Below are 18,230 nucleotides of genomic sequence, written 5' to 3'. Positions count from 1 at the left end.
GCGACACAGAGCGAGCAGCGCCTGCGTTTACCAACGCGGTGCACACTTCCAGATTTCCGTGCATGCAAGCATAATGTAGTGCGGTGTAACCCCGAATATCCTGGAGATCCAAACAATCAGCTCTTTTGCCTTCAAAATTGACGGAGTCATGATAAATAGTGTCCCTTCTAGACTGCATCAAGGAAACCAGGATTGCTGCAATACTCCAGTGTTTTTGTTGAATTGCTAAATGAAGCGGTGTGCACCCAGCAACGTCTTGATATGCTGCCGTTTGCGGGAACTTCGAGATCAGGCACTTCACGATGTTGTCGCTCCCTCTGTATGCAGCAAGATGTAACGGAGCCTGTAGGCGCTGATCCCGTAAGTATCCATCGGCACCAAGCTTCAACAATAAATCGACTGTGGCTGTGTGACCTTGCTCCGTCGCTTCGTGTAGTGCTGTCCGCTGTAAGACCGCCAATTGGTCGTTGATGTATCGTAGCACAGGCCGTTTCTCCAGATCGACTAGCCGCTGAACTCGCAACAAGTTTCCATCGTGACAAGCCTCGAACATATCTCCATACACCTGTTTCTCGAGTTCTAAACAATTTGTACGGTCATAGCCATCGTTCTTGACAAGATGCTCCAACGTATATTTGTCCCACAGCAGATCAATCACTTGCCGCAGCTGTGGATATGTGCGATGGGCCTGAAAGAAGTTCTTCCGGTCAACCCCAGACTTTGAATCCAAGAGAAGGTCGGAGGATGTTGCCTCGGACTGAGAACCCGCTCTGGACAATCTCCTGGCAGCCGTTTCTAGTGCACAATAGAGTGGCGACTTCCTCTCGACGTTCAATATCCACGGCGTAGCATGCTCCTTCAAAAGCATGCTCACCTCCTTCAAGCGTCCGTGACGAGCGGCATGATGAAGTGGGGTATCGCCTCTGCTATCCTTCACGTCCACAATGACGCGCGCTTTCAGTAGAAGCTCCATAACACTTGAATGTCCGAATTCAGCTGCATCATGAAGCATTGTGCGCCCTAAAATGTCCCGTCGATTCAGCCAAACTGCATCTTGAAGGATTCCGCTGGCAACGTGCTGGTAGAGTAACTCAAAGTTACTTTCTGTCGCACTGATATCATATTCAAACTCCGTCAGATAGGTTTTGCTTGCGAACAATGAATTTCTCTCGACTTCCATAGTGTTGACATCTTCCGACGATGGAATGGATGGCATCACAACATCACCATCCACATCGGCAACACGTTGGTTCACGCAAACCTGCTCCTCAAGAGGCCGAATAACCAACACGGGAAATACCTCTACTTGATTGTCTTCCAGAAAAATGTGAGTGGAACTGAGAAACCGTCCTAAGCCAAGTTGCCGTTTAGTCGAAGTTCCTGCCGGTGTGGTAAGCGAGATGTCGTCACTGATCTTCGACACTTTTAGTTTTTTGCGGCTGGGCGGCAACGCAGTCAAAAATCTCCCAGGAACATCCCATCGGTACGTTGACCACTCCAGTTTCTTCGGCCTCGGTCGCTTTCTTGGCTCACGCTGAACAAGTCGTGACGGCAGAACGTTATCTTCCTCGATCTGAACCAACACAGTTTTAATGCTTGAGTTCTGGGTACTCTCAGGAGCTTCATTAGTCGATTTGACACGCAGAAGTGTCTTGTCACCAGCAACATCGAGTTTTTGTTCCATCTGGTGCTGGGCTTCCATTGCGATGAGTCTTGCTTTCCACTGTAACTTTTCTCGGCGAGCTTTATCTTCACGCTTGCGGTCGCGCAAACTCATGGCGGATATTCGTTGCATTCGCTGCTCAGGTTTTTGAGGTGTAGATGCCGTATCAAGTGGAGCCGACGAAGCAGAATTGCTCAATTCCTCCCCTTCGCCTTCTGAATTGGTCATAGAACAAGGTGACAGTATTTCCCCGAAGTGAGACTTCACCAAAAGCACCCCTTGCTGAGGCCGAGCTTCAGTTCGCAGGCACTTCAAAATTTGAGCCTTTGATTTTGCCTTAATCCGCTGCTGCTGATATATCCACTCTCCACTCCAGGTAGTAGCTACACGCCACTGTACAGTTGGCTCGAGGCGCTTTCTCGGGGCGTTTTTGCGCAGTTGAAAGGTCCGATGTCTGTAAACGGGCTTAATCTCGTGAACGTACTTCTTGTAACGCGTGATGAGGTTGCCCATGTAGCGAAACTCGAAAGGGTTCGCGACACTAGGTCGTTCCAGCTTGCGGTTCTTCGCCAAAATGTCCGTTCGCAGACCAGGCGAACCTCGCAAAGCGAATGGCACAATAGACCATGCCCGACGATCCACTTCCCACACTTTATCCACCTCTCGCCCTTGGCACAAAAATAAAAAGTCTTCTGGAACTCGATGCACTTGCGCGTAAAGCATGTCCCGAACAGTTCTCAGTGATGCCGATTGCATGTGCTGCTCGTTGCTGAACTCAATCGCCCCCAGAAACTCTGCGTCTTTCTCCATCATAATATAGAGCTTCGGTTTATCTGTCTCACGCAACGTTCAATAACACATCAGCACTCCTCCCAGCAAATACGAAAGCAAGCTTACGCAAGACGGCAAAGTACACACCTTCGCCAGTACACTGCTTGGCGTAATGAACAGCAAAGCGGTCGGATACCATGAACTTGCAAAGAGCTTCCTTCCCGATCGAGCCACTCCTACCCACGCCAAGCCCATCCAACACCTCTGTAACATACGCCATGGCAGCATGCTGCTCCGGCTCAACCTTGTACTCGAACAGCTTCATAATAGCTCGTCCCACCGCCCCACATACTGCAACAACAGGAAGGAAGCCCCACAACTTTAAATTAAAAACATGGACACCACGAAAGTATAACAGTAAAACACCACAACTTGCTCAGTCGACTCACACATGATCAAATCTGTCGTCGAGATCGCCCCTTTCGCCTCCAAGTCTACAATATCAAAGATCACTGGCCACAGTACATAAAATAAATAAGTAGATACCATAAGAAAAAATGCTGTCAAATACATAAAATGTTGGAGGGGGCCTTACGTTCGAAGCGCTGCAGCATGCCGGGGGCTTGGCACACGAGCACGAGCGCGATGAGCACCTCCATGGCGTCCACCATGCACTGCACGCGCGTCGGCGTGCGCGGCAGGAAGAGGCGCATGACGTCGTCCACGAGCTTCTTCTCCTTGATGCCTAGGATCGCACTGAGCTGGAGCGCGTCCACGCAGCAGCGCAACGTGAGCAGCCGGTAGCGCTGCAGCGCCAGCCGCACGTGCTCCAGGTGCCAGGAGCGGAAGCGCCGCTTGAAGAACGGAGCCAGCGCCAGCTCCGCGTGCGCCAGCGGCAGCGGCCGCGTGCTGCGGATCCCCATGAGGCGTCGGGCGCGCGGCTCTTCCGGTACTGGCGGCAAGCGCAAATAGTGCGGACAAGAGTGATGGTCCTTCAAGATACTTCCCCGTCGAATGTGATATGGATGCATTATCATTTTTGACTGTTGAAGTTGCCTTTTGCTGCTGTAAGCTACGGCCACTTTTTGAGCTTGAAGAAGAGCACGATGAGATCCGCGATGAGGATCATGACGGCCCACCAGACGAAGTAGCCGTAGTAGTACCTCTGCTCGGGGATGTACTTGAAGTTCATGCCGTACATGCCCGTGAGGAACTGGCCCGGCAGGAAAATGGCTGCCACGAGCGCCAGGATGTACGTCACGTCGTCTGTCGAGCCTCGCGGGCAGCGTTGAACTCTCCCACGAGACTGCACAACGGTCGAGGTTGGCCTCGCACTCCTCTTCGATGGTGGTGAGGTGGTCCTGCACGTCCACGAGGTACTGCAGCGTCTCGCCCTGGTAGTCGCCGGACGCGACCAGCTTGGAGATGACGTCGCGCATCGGCGTGCAGTGCATCTGAAGCCCCTCGATCTGCTTGGAGCAGCCTGCGATGCGGCGCATGTCAAAGTACCGGGGATCCAGAGACAGCAGGCGCTCGAGCATGAGGAGCTTGGCGCCGAACATGTGCGAGATCGGCGACAGCTCATTCACGCAGACGTCCATGATCGTGTACATGAGGAACGCTGTACTGTGCTGGCGAGCCTTGGAGTACGACACATGCAGACGCTGCTTCAGCGCCGACCAGAGCGTGTTGGCTCCTTGGACGCTGATGAGCACGCCCTCCATCACGTACAGGCTGAGCTGCTCCGGCGGGGTCATCACGCGCAGAGGTCAGAAAAAAATATTTCAATTCAATAAATAATTGGGTTTTGCAATAAAAATCTTTATTATTGGACATCCCAGCTACCAATACAATATGATATTGACCCAATTATTGACAATAAATATGAAAAAAGTGCGGTTCTGCGGCCCACCACAAATCTATGTTTGATGGCATCACAAGGCACCACCGATGTCAACAATGGGGTCCTCCACACTACACTAGCGTCGATATAATTACCGGTCAGGAGCAGACTCGTAGAGAAGCCCAGCCGCCATTCTTGGGCGGCCTAGCGTCTCATTTCAACATCTCCAAAAACAATGGTCTCCAACAAGCTAGCGTCGGTGCGCCAAGTGCCCCTACGAATGCTGTTGTGAGCGACTCAACTTCGTCAGAGAGTGACAGCTCCGACATTGAAGGGCCAAATGTATACACCCTTGAGTTTATTTATGCAAAAAAGACTGATCTGGATGGCAACGACTACTACTTTGTGAGCTGGGTTGGATACCCCCGTCCTACTTGGCAGCCAGCGTCAGATTTACCACAAGATGCCATTGCGCGTTTTGAAGAGGAGGAGCTCGGCGTGTTTTGGCCTGTGGATCGCAGAGATTTTATCGAGATAGGCGTGCCTACGGGAAGTAGTAGTAGAAGAGCGAGAGTTAGAAGAACATGGATAAATAACTAACAATACAATATAAATTACGGCAATATTTACTATTGCTTGCCGCTATATTGAAATCTTTATTATGGAGTCATGCTGCTGGCAATACAATTTTTTATGGTATTGGCGGACCTCTGATTCACGCGTCCAACCTCGAGTTCTTTGAGCCGTGACTCCAGTTCAGCCTTGCTCATGGAATCGAAAGGCGAGCTATCCTCGGGTAGCACAAACTGCGCAGCGCGGTACATGCGCTGATAGGTCTTCACAGTGGAAACGTTTCGAGGGTGCTGTGTCTGGAGAATGAGGAACGAGTGCTCGTCGGACTTGGCGTATTTCGGGCGCTTGATGTCCGTCTGGAGCGTGTCTTCGATCGCAAGGGAAAATAATTAATACCTGTTGTTCCAGCACTGTCGAGCTGTTGGTACCGTACAGCTCCTACTGACCTGTCAAGGACCCTGGTCTGCTGTTGTTCTCCAACAAATACTACGTAGTATTTTAGATTAAACGCCAGTTGCGGGCTCAAGCTGCGATTCGCTTCGATAATTCAAAACCGCTTCATCCAAAGCACTTCAGTCAAACGTACATCGGCTACTCCCATAGCTAGTAACTTACAAATGGACTGCTCTTTGCTATTGAGGATCCGTAGGATACAGAAGTAAAACAATAGCGCTGTACTTAAGTAAATTCATGTAGCAGAAGGTAGTGAGCGATTGCAATGGCACGTAGCCGAAGAAAACCCTACTGTACTCCACAGTCCACACACACCTCAGGAGAAATCCATGAAGAAAGTAGCAGGTTAAACAGAAAGCTACAGCAGAACAGGGCTCATGACAGGTGAACAGGGGCTGTAGGTGGGCATTGCCCACTGGGCAACAGCCGAATAGTGCTAAAGTAACAGCTCATAAATATCACCCGATCGCAAGGGGGTGGAGGCAATAGTGAACGGAAAGACGACGCATGAGGAGCGTGTTGATCCCTTCGACGTTGATCCAGCGGACAGTAGCCCAGCTCGGCTTCGTCGAGTAGATGAAGCTCTGGACTTGGCTAATCGGATACACGCTGCGAATACGGTCGGGCGAGTACTCAATTGATCCAAGTCTCACGGAAGACTTGAGACTCGCGAACAGAACTGGCATCGAGCGCAAGAACGACTCGTTGAAGAGCTGCGCCAGTTTGATCTCCTGGATCGCACGCTGGAACTCGTCCAGCGAGATATCTCCACTCTCATCTTCGTCCCACTGTCACAAGCGATGCCCATAGCCTCCAGTCCGCATCGAAACCCCTCGTACGACAACATGCTCCTTACTGCGTTGAGGGACAACGGACAGGTCAGTTTACAAAGCACAAAGCCAGGATGGGTAAGTACAAGTAAGTATCTACTGTTGCTGAGTGCAGTTCGTACCGTCGGGGTTGGACAGCGTGAAGAGCTTGGTGATTTTACTGGTCGAGAGATCGAAGTGAGGGTCCCGGATCGAGTAGTCGTCCTCGGTATCGATGGCACCGAGCGTGTCGGACCATTTCACGGCGTTGGTGGCGTCAACAGCACTCGCAGAAGAGCCCACGGGAGCAATGTGAATGATGTCCTTGCCATAAAGTGTGAGGGGGTGCACCGTCGTGTCCGCTGGCGGGGTGCTTGACAGCTCGATCGACCTTGTCGAAGCTGCTGGGGTTTGCAAAGCTGCAGAATTGCCCCGAAAGCTGTTTCCTCCGCGTAGCGAGGGTACAGCTGCAGCTGCCGAGTCACCGCTGTCTTCACTATCCGTTCGCTCGACAGCAACTCGTCTCGCACTACCGTCGAGGATGGCTCCAACGTCCGAAGCCCAGTCAGGAGCAGCGTTGCGTCAATTTACATTGAAGAATTGATTGAGATTTGCCGTCACGCTACAATTTTAATTGTACAATGTAGGCATTGAATTGTATTCTTGTGGTTTGTATAGGGGTCTGTATGGACCATTTGATTAGCTACCCACGCACATACAGTTATCAAGTCAACTGTCTTGTACAATACAATAAAATCATTGCAGCCAATTTTCTAATTGTAATTTTTGACCCCAATTTTATCAATAGTTTTATTGTAATTTTATTTACGCAACGCTTTGATAGCGCGTTTGAATGTTCGATGGCGAGCCTCTCCAGGAGTTTCGGTTGTCATTGGTTGGGTGGTCAGCTTCTGATGGTGGCGGTGTCGACCCGTAAGCCACAATGGAGATCACATCTTCATCAGACAGATCGTGCCGCGGCAGCAAGGCGCTGTTCAGAGTCAAAGCTTGGCGAGTCTTGGGCGTTGATTTAGGGCTTAAGCGTTTACTTGGAAGATGCGATCAGGCTAGATACAAAACTTGCACGATCTAGGAGCCAATGAGGTAGGTACAACTTGGATCCTCAGCACGATAATGATCGTGTTACGCTTCAACCTGGCATTTGATTTTGCTCGTAATCGCGCATGTTTCTTGTGCGAGTGCACGTACCGCGTTGACATGGATCAGATTGAGTCACCAGAACCATTCGTCTACACTAGGATCGCACTTCTGTCACTTGAATCACACGTGATGATAGATCACAGGTAAACAATGTCGTGAGCATGCATTATGAATCACAACTTGTGATGCATGTACACCATGTAGCGTATCTCACTTCGTGGGTTAACTTTTTGCCTATAATACATCTATCGCACGAGTTTCAGTTTTCTAACTAACGTTAAATGCGTATCAAAGTGTTGTTTCACCGCCGCAAAACTGGAGTTTGGCGTTGAGCTTCAGAGTCAATCGGCTGGGGATTCCTGCACGCGCAATGCCAAGTACTATCCACAAGGGGTCAGGCCCTTCCTTCAGCAGGATGTTTCGTCGTTCAAAGCTCGAATTATTACTGCATGAAACAACACGTAGATGTCCATGATGTTCCTTTTGGTTCTTGTGATGTCGTTGGCGTTGATACAGGCCTGCTTACATCGCCAGTGACGGTCTTTCACACATCCCATCCTATCTTTTCAGACTTCGAGTGGTTCCTAAATTTGTACAGTACAGAGCCTAGATTGTCGCCGTGGCGACAATCTTGCCAAAGCCGAGTGAGTCCTTCTTGGCAAATAGAGAACTGGTATTGAGGTTAGCCTGGCATCAACTAAGACATGTACGAGAACGAACCCATGTGAAGGGTCGAGTGAACCTAGATACGAAATCACTTCTGAGCCGAGGACAGGCCGACGGCGTCAGGGTGATGGAGGAGGTTGTCATTCTCCCCCATGCCAGGATGATGAACATGCCGCTTCAGCACGGGAAGATGCGGCGAATGTTGGCACGATACTCGGTGCTGCCAGTGTCGAGGCGCACCGTGCCGTTGTCGTAGACTTCCTTGATGATGTACGGGCCTTTTGAGACTGGATCCGTCTTTTTTCGCTCGCGAGCCGGAATCCTCAGCATGACTTGGTCGCCTACCTTGTAGAAGTGCTGCAGCCGCTTCATATTTTCTCGTTCGTTGTCTTGCAGGATAGACAGGAAGCGCTGCTTGGACAGGAAACTCCAGTTAGCGAAATGGAGTTGACGCGTGATCATATCTTCTCCGAAGAGTAGCTGAGCTGGCGACGCGCGGAGGACCGAGTGGTAGCTCGCTTTGATAGCGTAGGCTGCGTAGTCCAAAGCAACTTTTAACTGGTCCATCAGATCAGGTCTCACGCGGAGGATGTTCATGATCTCGAAATGCACTCTTTCACAGATTGCGTTCGCTTGCGGGTTTTTGGCGGTGATCGGCTTGTCCTTTATGGCGAGCGATGACAGAAGCTGCTGAAACTCGTCCCCAGTGAACTCGGGACCGAGATCATGCACAACTTGTCTCGGACGAGGGTAGCGACAAAGCCACACGCGCTCAAAGCTGATGGCGGTCACTTTTGACGTCTTGCCTTGCTGGATGATGACTTCTAGCCAACGAAATTGCTGCTCGATCGCCGTAAGGCAATAGTGATCTCCAGGTAGCGGCCCCACTAAATCCACATGCACGATGTCGAATGGACGGTCATTGTTCGTCGACGGAGTTGGCGGAATTCGGCCATAGAGCTGCTTACCACCGTGCAGTTTTGCGCGCTTACACGGGACGCAGGCTTTTACGAAGTCGTGCACTGCTTTCTCCATTCCAGGCCAAAAGAAGGTGGAAGACATCGTCTGATACTGCTTCTCTCCTCCTGGATGCAGGACGTAGTCGTGATAGAGCTCAATCAGATCTTTGCGCAGTGACTGAGGGACGAGAACACGTTTCTGGTAGTGAAGCAGTACAGTACCCAGCGCAGGTCTTAGAGCGTAGTCTGGGTCAGCTTCCTTGGCTTCGAGTCTGGCGATGATAGCCTTGCAAGTGGGATCATCAAGCTGGTGGCGCTTCATCACAGCGCCGTCAATGGCGATTTCTTCTTTTTCAACTGCACAAAGCTCGTCTTCAGTAGCCTGCTGCACGAAGTCGAGAAAAGGCGTCCGCACCGACATTCTGCACTCTGGGAACGTATTCAACCGCGAGCCGATATTCCTCCAGTAGAAGTTTCCAGCGCTTCACGCGAAGTGAGGTCTCCTTAGGGTAGAGTAGGTTCTTATGGTCGGTGTGAATCACCAGCGGAAATCCCAAAAGCATTGTTCGGTACTCCCGAAGGATTTCCACGACGGACAGTAGCTCCCACTCCATCGTCGAGTATCTGCGCTGCGTGTCCGTCATTGACCGGGAGAAACACGCGAGAATCCGCTTTCCTTGTACAATTACACCGCCGATCTGGTGGCCGCTGGCATCAGCGAAAATGTGGAACTTGCGCGAGTAGTCCGGGAAGGCTAGCCATACATTGCGCGCGAGAGCACTCTTAATTTCGGCGAAGGCTGCTGAATCTTCCGGAGTCCACGTGAACGGCACCTTCTTTGACGTCAAACGATTCAAACGAGCTGTCAAGGCGGACTTATTAGGCACCATCTCTCGGTAGTACGAGATCATACCGAGAAAGCGACGGAGCTCTTTCTTGTTTCTTGGCTCTGCGATCTGCTGGATAGCTTCAACCTTCTTTGCTTGTGGTTGGATGCCTGTAGTAGTAATTGTGAAGCCCAAATAGTCGACTTCGCTTCGCAGAATGTGGCATTTGCGAGCGTTGAGAGTGACATCATACTGCCTAAGGCGGTCGAACACGATTCTCAGGTGCTCCAGGTGGTCTTTCTCGTTCTCAGAGAATATCAGCACGTCGTCCAAATACACGATCACGAACGGCAAGTCTCCGAGGATGCGCTCCATGCACGCTTGATACTAATCCGGCGCGGTCGAAATGCCCATCGGCAATCGCTTGAACTGGAACTTCCCAAATGGGAGACAGAAAGCCGTTGCAGCTCGACTCTCACGCGCTAGTCTGCGCGCGAAATATCCCATGTTTGCGTCGAGCGTTGACATACACTTCGCTTTGTCTAACCGCAGTAGAATCTCTCGGATCTTGGGAACGTAATAGGGAGAGCGGCGTAGATAACGATTCAAAGCTCGGAGATCCACGAGCAAACGCAGCGATCCGTTGGGCTTCCGCAGGAAAAACGCCGGCGACGCGCTCTCCGACCCGTAGATCTGCTCAATCACATCAAACTCCAGCAAGCGTTGTATCTCTCTGCGCGCAGCGTCTTCCAGACTCCTGGGGATCGTGTACGGTTTCGCGTGCGTCGGCTCAAAATCGGCACGCAAAGGCAGAACATAATCGGCGAGGCGGGGCGCCCATTGTAGAGATCAACATACTCTTCGAGTAGCTTCAGGTAGCAATGTTTCAGCGCGTCATCCACGTACTTAGGCATCAAATCAGCTGGAGAAATGGTTTCATCTTCGCCCAAAAGCACTTCATCTGCAGAATCATCGAAGTTGTCGTCTGTGGCTGTTGACTGACGGGGAATTGCAAGCTTTCCACCAACCTTGATAGGCATTTCACTTCCATCCCAGATCACACGACCGTTCTTGAAGTCGAGAACGATACCCAAAGCTGTCATGAGATCCCGGCCAATGACCATGTCGTCGCGTGGCGAGGGCAGGACCTCAAAGCGGTGATTAATGATGGTGTCACGCTTCAACTTGGGAATTCGAAAGCGGACTACTAGCGACCCAGTGCTGGTGGCCGAACCTTGCACTAACTTGTACGAGACTTCGGAGCTGTCCAAGCCACTTTTGCTCTGCGCAATCTCTGCGAACTCAGCACTCACGAGACTACGGGAGCATCCACTGTCCAGTAGAGCTTTGTAGTGCTCCTTCCCATGTTCCAGCTTAATCATCGCGCGCATTGGGGGCTGCGAGCGTTTAACTTCGTCTTGTAGCCCGACAAACATGTATTCTTCATCGCTTGAACTTGCGTCACGCTGGCTGCGTCGTTCGACAAACGTCTGGCTGGGACGGCTTCCTGCACCACGACCACCGCGTCCTCTGGAGCTGAAACTGCGTTGGTGGTCGGCTTGCTGGTGCTCATTTTGTTGGTTCTGGCCACGGAGTGCGCGGCACTCTTGCGTGGAGTGCGACGAGGTGCGGTGGAATGTGCAGTACTTGTTTCCGCCGCTGTTGTTGCCACCGTTGCCACGGTGCTGGTTGCGCTGCTGCTGGTTGCGCGAGTTGTTCTGGTGGCTGTTGTTTCCGCCGAAGCCACCACGCCTTCCACGTCCACGGCCTTGTCCACGGTTACCTCCTGGACGGTTATTGCTGTTGTTGTCGCGACTGTAATTTCTGCTTTGTAGTCGTTGCTCTTCTTGTTCGATGCGCTCGAAGTAGGGGACTAGTGTTGCAATGCTGAGATACGACTGGCCGCTCGAGTCATACTTGCTCTGCCACTCAAATGGCAAGCCGCGCTTGTAGAGTCGGCACAACGCGTCTTCAGCGAGAGGTGTGCCGCCATGCAGTTCGGTCACCACCTGTTCCATCCTCACCAACGTGCGAAAGCGCTTGTTGTAGTCGGCGAGGGATGCGCTGCGGAGCTTCCTTATCTCCCACAATTCTTCTTGAATCTTCTCTGCGTGTCCGCTGTATTCCATGGTAGAACCAGGGAATTGTGTTTTCCACTTCAAAATAGTACTTTCGATATACCGGTACACACCGGTATTATACCGGTAACCCTGACCGCCAACCATAGTCAGATTATTCGATTCCTTCTCCACAACATAAATGTTGATGCTTCGTACTGCGGCTCTCGGCCGATAGACGAAGTGCTCGCGTGGATGCTCTGGGCCGCCTGCTGATGCGCGTGGTCCAGAACGAACTCCACGGACGCGCTTTTCCTCAACCCATGGCCGCTGGAAGTCTTGCTGGCGCTCATGCGCAAGATCGAATGCCTGCGCTGCATCGAGACGTTGGTGCCGTAGCCCAGCGGCTTCTCCGTGCTGCAGCTCCTGTTGTTCATTAAGGTATGCGGACTGTTGGCCAGGAGCGCCGTCGTGACGCCCTCGCGACGCGGACCCGGCTCCGAGCGCACCGCCGTGGCGTACAGCGTCGTGGGCGTCATCATGGAGGACTCGGTGATAATGCTCACCGCGCCCGGGTCCGAGGCCACCCACGTGGCGTTCTTAATGATGGTAAAGAACCTGAAGGGTTGAAAACTTACACAACGTTGTCAAATTGTCTAAACATTTGTAGAGGTTTAGAACCCAGCTAGCACAATCGCACCATACTTTTATAAGACCCTACCATAATAGAACACCTATTCAGCGCTGCTCGGCGAACGTTGCTCGTGTTCTGGCAATCTGGGGGCGACATCGAGTCGCATCTTTATCTGTTGAACCCAATGTCAGAAGTCAAGCCACTCGCTTAGGCATTGCTGCTAGCACTTCCGCGAAGCCTTCCCAAGTCCAAATGGAGTAGCAGTCACCTCCTCCTTCGGCCCAGCGCCATTGCAGTCACGCTTCACCGAGGTTTCCAGTCGCGCTAAGCTCTCCATCTCCTGAACAAGGTAGAGCGAGTCAACCATCACCGGTGTTTCCGGCTGTGTGGGGGTCTGCCGCAGCCGCGGAGCGGCAACGTCGTATCTCGGAGTCGCCTACTATCCAACAAAAGTCGAAGTCGGAGTCGCGGGACTCGCCTCAAGCCATCTCCGCGGGGCAGCAGCGTACGTCGCCCTCGCCGGGGGTTTCATCGCATCGCTCTCCGTCTCTCAAGCCTGGCCGCCCCGCGCATCCTGTATGGGAACACTTCGTGAAGAAACCAAAGGGCGATGGCAGGAAAGTGGCTGCGGAGTGCAGATACTGCCACAGCCGCATTAACACGGGCCAACCAGTTCGGTTCATGGTCCCGCATTTGGTCGACTGTAACGCAGCGCCGCCACGCATACGTGAGCAATGGAGTGAGTTCGCGAGAGCTGACGCAGCTAGGAAGCAGCAGCGGTCGGCTCCGGTTACGACTAGCACTGGTGCTCCTCCGCTAGCAACTACTCGAACGGACTTGCCAGTTGGTGGAAATGTTCTACCTTCGGTTACTCAAGAGCAATTCGATTTCGCGTTTGCTCAAATGATGTTTGGATGTGCGCTATCGTTTGTTCTCGTGGAGTCTCCATTCTTCTGCCAGTTCATGCAGTTACTCGCGCCTGGACTGATAATCCCGTCCCGACACAAGATCGCCGGAGTCATGCGGCAACGAATGCGCGATGAATGCAGAAAGTATGTGATTCAGCTGATTAAGCAGCAGCGTGTGGTCTCTGTTGTTACTGACGCATGGAGCGACACCAACAACGCAAGCATCGTCAACTGTATGGTCGTCGCCCCTGGTATGCCAGCTCTGTTTTGGTCATCACTACCGACGGGTACCTCTCAGCATACCGGGGCTTACATGGCGAAAGAGTTGGAGCGGGTAATAAACGAAGTCCACACCGAGACGGGGGCTGTCATTGCAAGTGTTATGACGGACAATGCGAGCAACATGGTGAACGCATGGGCGCATTTGAAAGCCAAGCTACCCATTTTCGCTGGTGGATATGCTGCCCACACCATTAATCTGTTGATCCAGGATGTGTTCAAGCTCTCGTTCTTCACAGCTATCCGGAAGGAGGCTGTCGCTATCACGAAGTTTCGTTCGAGACCATCACGCGCTTCTAGACGAATTTCGCAATCTCCAGTCAACTGTTATTCAGGCGCATGATGATTTGCTAGATCAGTTTCGGTCGCTTCACCAAGCCACAACCCTCCCAAGCACGGATCGGCGCCGTGCTCTCGTTCTACCGATTCAAACCCGCTGGTACACACTTCATGCCTGCCTCCGTAGCGTAATGACAAATATGGTGGCTATCAAGAAATTATTCGATGCGTCGGATAACGCTGAGCTCCTGTCGCGTTACCAAGTCACTGCTGCCAATCGAACGTCACTTGACAAGGTGATTGCAATTATTGATGATCCGGATTTCTGGGAACGCTTTGAGCACGCTGTAAAGCTGATCGACCCGATTGTGGAGATGTTGCGAGAATTGGAGTCCGATAAGTGTGCAACATCAAGAGTGTACTCGTTGTTTCGACGCCTGAGAACACACAGTATCTATGAAACCAGCAACCGCGTGATCCCAACCGGTCTACTTACTTCCATTAAAACTCATATTGAGTCGAGATGGAAGTTTGTGAAGACGGACGCCATAAAAATCGCGTTTCTACTGGATCCATCCACTGACACAAGTGACTTCATGGAGAATGACATGAACGAAAGCGTTGCAGCAGCAGTTGCGTTTGCCGAACGAGCCCATTTGCTTGGTAGCACGTCTTCGACAGCGTTCACGGCAGCTCTGTACGCGTTTGGAGCCTTGACGAAGGGGTGGTCGGCACAGGAGAAGGCTCAGTATGCTGCAGCACCGCGTCACTGGTGGGAGGACAATTCGCAATTCTTCGAAAAAAGCCATCCTAAAGTCTACGACCTCGCGAGACTGGTGTTCGCTGTTCCGACTTCTTCTGCAGCAAGCGAACGCGCTTGGAGCATATTTGACTTTATTCACAGCAAAAAGCGCAACCGGCTGACGAAGGACAAAGTTGAGAAGCTGGCCTACATCTACATCAACCTGGCCGCGACGACGTCGACATGGATCGATGTAGCGCGCGTTCGCGAATACCCAGAGAGCGTAATGGGTCCGGAGACAGAAATGGTTGCAGAGCAGGTGTAGCGGCTCGATCCTTTCAACTATGTCCAGCTTGCATGCCAACCGCAGACTGCCGTCCGCAGTGCCGAAGGTGCTGCGTTGCAAACGTCTATTTTTAAACGGGGTTCTGAACCTCATGGTTAATGAAACTTTATTTGAAAAACGTTTAGAACGGTTATTTTCCATCACCAGGCGTTCTCCCCTCACTTCGAATCAAGACCAGCAAACAAGCAAGCAAGACCCGCCTCTCCTCGTCCCTTATCGGACTGAGCTGATGGTCATCGCATAAGCTCCCATTAATGAAACTTCGTTTGACCCCCGATGTAGTGGAAAACAGGCATCACGACCACCGATGCCTTGTACAGTGCGCTGTTGAACTCCTTGTCGTCCATGCGCACGTCGTCGTCTCCGGCGATTAGTTGCTGGTCGAGCTGATCGAGAAGGTCTCCTTCGAGCAGGACCCGAGCATTGCGAAACTTGTCTTCAGCGCTCCATTCCTTCATCTTGGCGAGCTGGTTAAAGTGGTAGACCCACTCAAGGAACTCCTTGGTGCCTCCATCCGTGAACTTGGGCATCTTCTTTGTCACTACTCCGTCCTGGGTGCCCTTATCCATGTCGCCATGCTTGACGGTGATGGAGTAGGTGAGATAGCGCTCCTTGTCGTCCTTGTCCTTGGAGCGGTTCATGGCTGTCTGGCCGACGGGTGATCCTGGTCGTTGATTGATTTGAAATTTTTCAAAGTGCCAAAGCCGAGCGAGTCCTTCTTGGCAAATAGAGAACTGGTAGTGAGGTTAGCCTGGCATCAACTAAGACATGTACGAGAACGAAGGGTCGAGATACGAAATCACTTCTGAGCCGAGGACAGGCCGACGGCGTCAGGGTGATGGAGGAGGTTGTCAATCTAGGCCATTAGCTGGGATCGCTATTACTTCATGTACCATAGCCTAACTATTACTTCATGTACTATAGCCTCACTCGTATCCTTAGCGCTGCAATAGTTATATGGTATGTAGGCCCCGACCAACAGGGCCTCTTGGGCGGGACCTATTAATACATATTGTGTACCTACGACTATTGCGAGAGCGGACGACAGAAAGCAAAGCAAACTTTGTTTTCCTTGCCAGAGTCCATCATATGCTGGGATGGAACGTACGGAATGTAGCTCAAACTCACGGTCATTGCGCATGCGTACGCGAGCTACAGATGTACGGTTGTTTGATATGGCTCGCAAAACCTTGTCCGTTAACACTCGGCCGTAGACGTACCTCTCTGTGGTCCCATTGTTCACACCCAACGTCCGACGTTGCGAGCCGCAACTTCCGGTCGTCTTCACAATCGAGTTGCTCGTTCACCAGATTAACTTGCAGAACACATTGCGAGCTGAATGCCTCTTCTGCTCATAGACAACGACGTATGGTGAGCTCGCGTCTGCAGGTGACGCTGTAGAACCACCTGCTGTAGAATAGGCGAGCTCACCAGCAATTTCACTTTGGTTCATTGAGGGCTCACATCACAAGATTCGGCCGACACGACATACGTTTGGGTGGCGTGGATCCCCGAAACCACGCCGAAACACTTCACTTGTGAAATTGCGCCGAACGACACTCCACCTCCAGCTTGACGAGTGCCTGACAGGGAAGCGTAGCGGGATCATGAAGCTGCTCTCGTCGAAGGGCCTAAGCGATCAACACCAGTCGCCCTCGATATCCGCTGATTTCACCAAACCAGGCTCAGCCCCGGGGCACAAGACTCCAGTGTCTCGTGATATTGAACGTTCCGTCGTGGCTGGTGAATTGCTCTACAATGCGGAGGTCTACGGGAGTCTGCGCAAAGGAGGCGCCGTCAGGTTTTTCTCCAAGGACTGCATCGGCCTCGTGGCGGCCACGTTTGCGACGACATTTGCGATTGAAAGCCTCACGTGCGCGATCGAGCCCATGCTAACGGTGCAGTTTGGACTCAAGACGCGCGAGCTGGCGGCCTCAAAACGACTTACGACATTCCCCATGACGCTGTGCTTCTTCTTCGGTTTACTATCGGACAGCTACCCGATCTTCGGACTACGACGACTGGGTTACTTGCTGATCGGTTTGGGGACGACTGTCATGAGCTTGTTGGTTCTCGCCATTTTGGACGGGTACGTGGAGGCATTAGACGATCCAACTGCAGAATCAGGCTTGGCTATTGCGATCATCGTGTTTGCGACGCTGGCGAGTACTGGAAACGCGCTGGCCTACGTGTGTGTCCACACTCGAGTGATGGAGCTGTCGCAGCGCGAACCGCTGGGCATGCGTGGAGCTATTCAAGCGAACTACTTGGCCTTCCAGTACGGCGTGTACATCCTCACGGACGCATGTGCGACCATTATCTTCAGCTTTACGTCTCACCACTGCACGGCGCTGCTTATATTCGCGCTTGTGATTGCAGCCTTGATCCCGCTGATCTGGAAGTCGTGGCAGGAGAAATGCTACTCGTTGTCGACACCGGTGTCTGCTCGGGCCCAGATATTGTGGAAGATCATGCAGCAGAAGGCAGCGTGGAGCATAATGGCATTCTTGTGCATCTTCACGTTCTTCACGGATATCAAGTTCAACGGGCCGGCTTTCGTCATCAGCGTTTGGGCGGGCGCGAGTGCCGACAACGCGTTCTTGCAGCAAGTGATGTACTACGGCACGATGTTGATAACGGTGGTGGTTTGGCGATACTACTTCATGAACCGACCGTGGCGCTCGTTCTACTCCATGGCCGTCGTATTTCTCGTCATCCCGCAGATGATCGTGGCGATCTGCGTAACGCAAGATATTCTCCGAGACCGGTACTTCTACCGCATCATGACGCTCTTCAACAGCGCCTCGATCGGCATCAACTTGCTGAGCAATATGGTCCCGCTCACAGAAATTCTCCAGGAAGGCTCGGAGGGGGCCATGGTGGGGCTCATTGTGTCGGTCCACTCTCTGGTCTGTACATTCGTGCAGACGAACACCTCTGGTCTGTTCGATGGCTCCAACTTCTACAACATCGCAGAAGTCACAATGGACACCGCGGACGCAAGATCGGATGTACTCCGAGCGATGCTGCTCAACTACGGCATCAACACTTTGGCTTTCTTTGGAATTCCCTTCCTGCCTCGGCAAAAGCTCTATACCCAGCAGCTAAGAAGCTACGGTGGATACACAAAGTGCACCAGCGCTGCCATCGTCGCCTTCGCTCTGATACTATTCGTCTATTCGTTGACTGTCACCGCGCTTACGTTGATCCCGTCGACCTCCTGTATGCCTATCGCTGGAGGTCAGGGATGCTAGATCAGT

General features: G+C 52.2%; 6 protein-coding genes across 6 annotated transcripts; 1 reads left to right on the top strand and 5 right to left on the bottom strand.

The window, feature by feature from the left end:
- Positions 1-808: 808 nt before the first annotated feature.
- PHYSODRAFT_386226 (hypothetical protein) lies at positions 809-1,063 on the bottom strand (the record flags this gene model as incomplete). Its single annotated transcript, XM_009518170.1, has 1 exon — positions 809-1,063. A coding segment is annotated over one exon (255 nt), but the record flags the coding sequence as incomplete, so codon positions are not given.
- A 1,375-nt stretch (positions 1,064-2,438) lies between these two features.
- Positions 2,439-4,191, bottom strand: PHYSODRAFT_246325 (hypothetical protein; the record flags this gene model as incomplete). Its single annotated transcript, XM_009518169.1, has 6 exons — positions 2,439-2,467; positions 2,582-2,785; positions 2,884-2,928; positions 3,030-3,343; positions 3,517-3,700; positions 3,747-4,191. 6 exons carry the CDS (start codon positions 4,189-4,191, stop codon positions 2,439-2,441), a joined length of 1,221 nt encoding a protein of 406 aa, XP_009516464.1.
- Positions 4,192-8,119: 3,928 nt separating this feature from the next.
- On the bottom strand, positions 8,120-8,626 carry PHYSODRAFT_377335 (hypothetical protein; the record flags this gene model as incomplete). Its single annotated transcript, XM_009518168.1, has 1 exon — positions 8,120-8,626. A coding segment is annotated over one exon (507 nt), but the record flags the coding sequence as incomplete, so codon positions are not given.
- Positions 8,627-8,710: 84 nt separating this feature from the next.
- On the bottom strand, positions 8,711-9,001 carry PHYSODRAFT_476261 (hypothetical protein; the record flags this gene model as incomplete). Its single annotated transcript, XM_009518167.1, has 1 exon — positions 8,711-9,001. A coding segment is annotated over one exon (291 nt), but the record flags the coding sequence as incomplete, so codon positions are not given.
- A 6,220-nt stretch (positions 9,002-15,221) lies between these two features.
- Positions 15,222-15,611, bottom strand: PHYSODRAFT_246297 (hypothetical protein; the record flags this gene model as incomplete). The annotated part of the gene is made up of 1 exon (XM_009518166.1): positions 15,222-15,611. One exon carries the CDS (start codon positions 15,609-15,611, stop codon positions 15,222-15,224), a length of 390 nt encoding a protein of 129 aa, XP_009516461.1.
- A 966-nt stretch (positions 15,612-16,577) lies between these two features.
- PHYSODRAFT_246355 (hypothetical protein) lies at positions 16,578-18,224 on the top strand (the record flags this gene model as incomplete). Its single annotated transcript, XM_009518165.1, has 1 exon — positions 16,578-18,224. The coding sequence occupies one exon, from the start codon at positions 16,578-16,580 to the stop codon at positions 18,222-18,224; it is 1,647 nt and encodes a 548-aa protein (XP_009516460.1).
- Between the last annotated feature and the right edge of the window lie 6 nt (positions 18,225-18,230).

This window comes from Phytophthora sojae (genome assembly GCF_000149755.1).
Source record: "Phytophthora sojae unplaced genomic scaffold PHYSOscaffold_1, whole genome shotgun sequence".
In the NCBI taxonomy this organism is placed as follows: Eukaryota; Oomycota; class Peronosporomycetes; order Peronosporales; family Peronosporaceae; genus Phytophthora; species Phytophthora sojae.
Note: the sequence above shows the minus strand (reverse complement) of the source record. Positions and strands in the feature narration are given on the sequence as shown.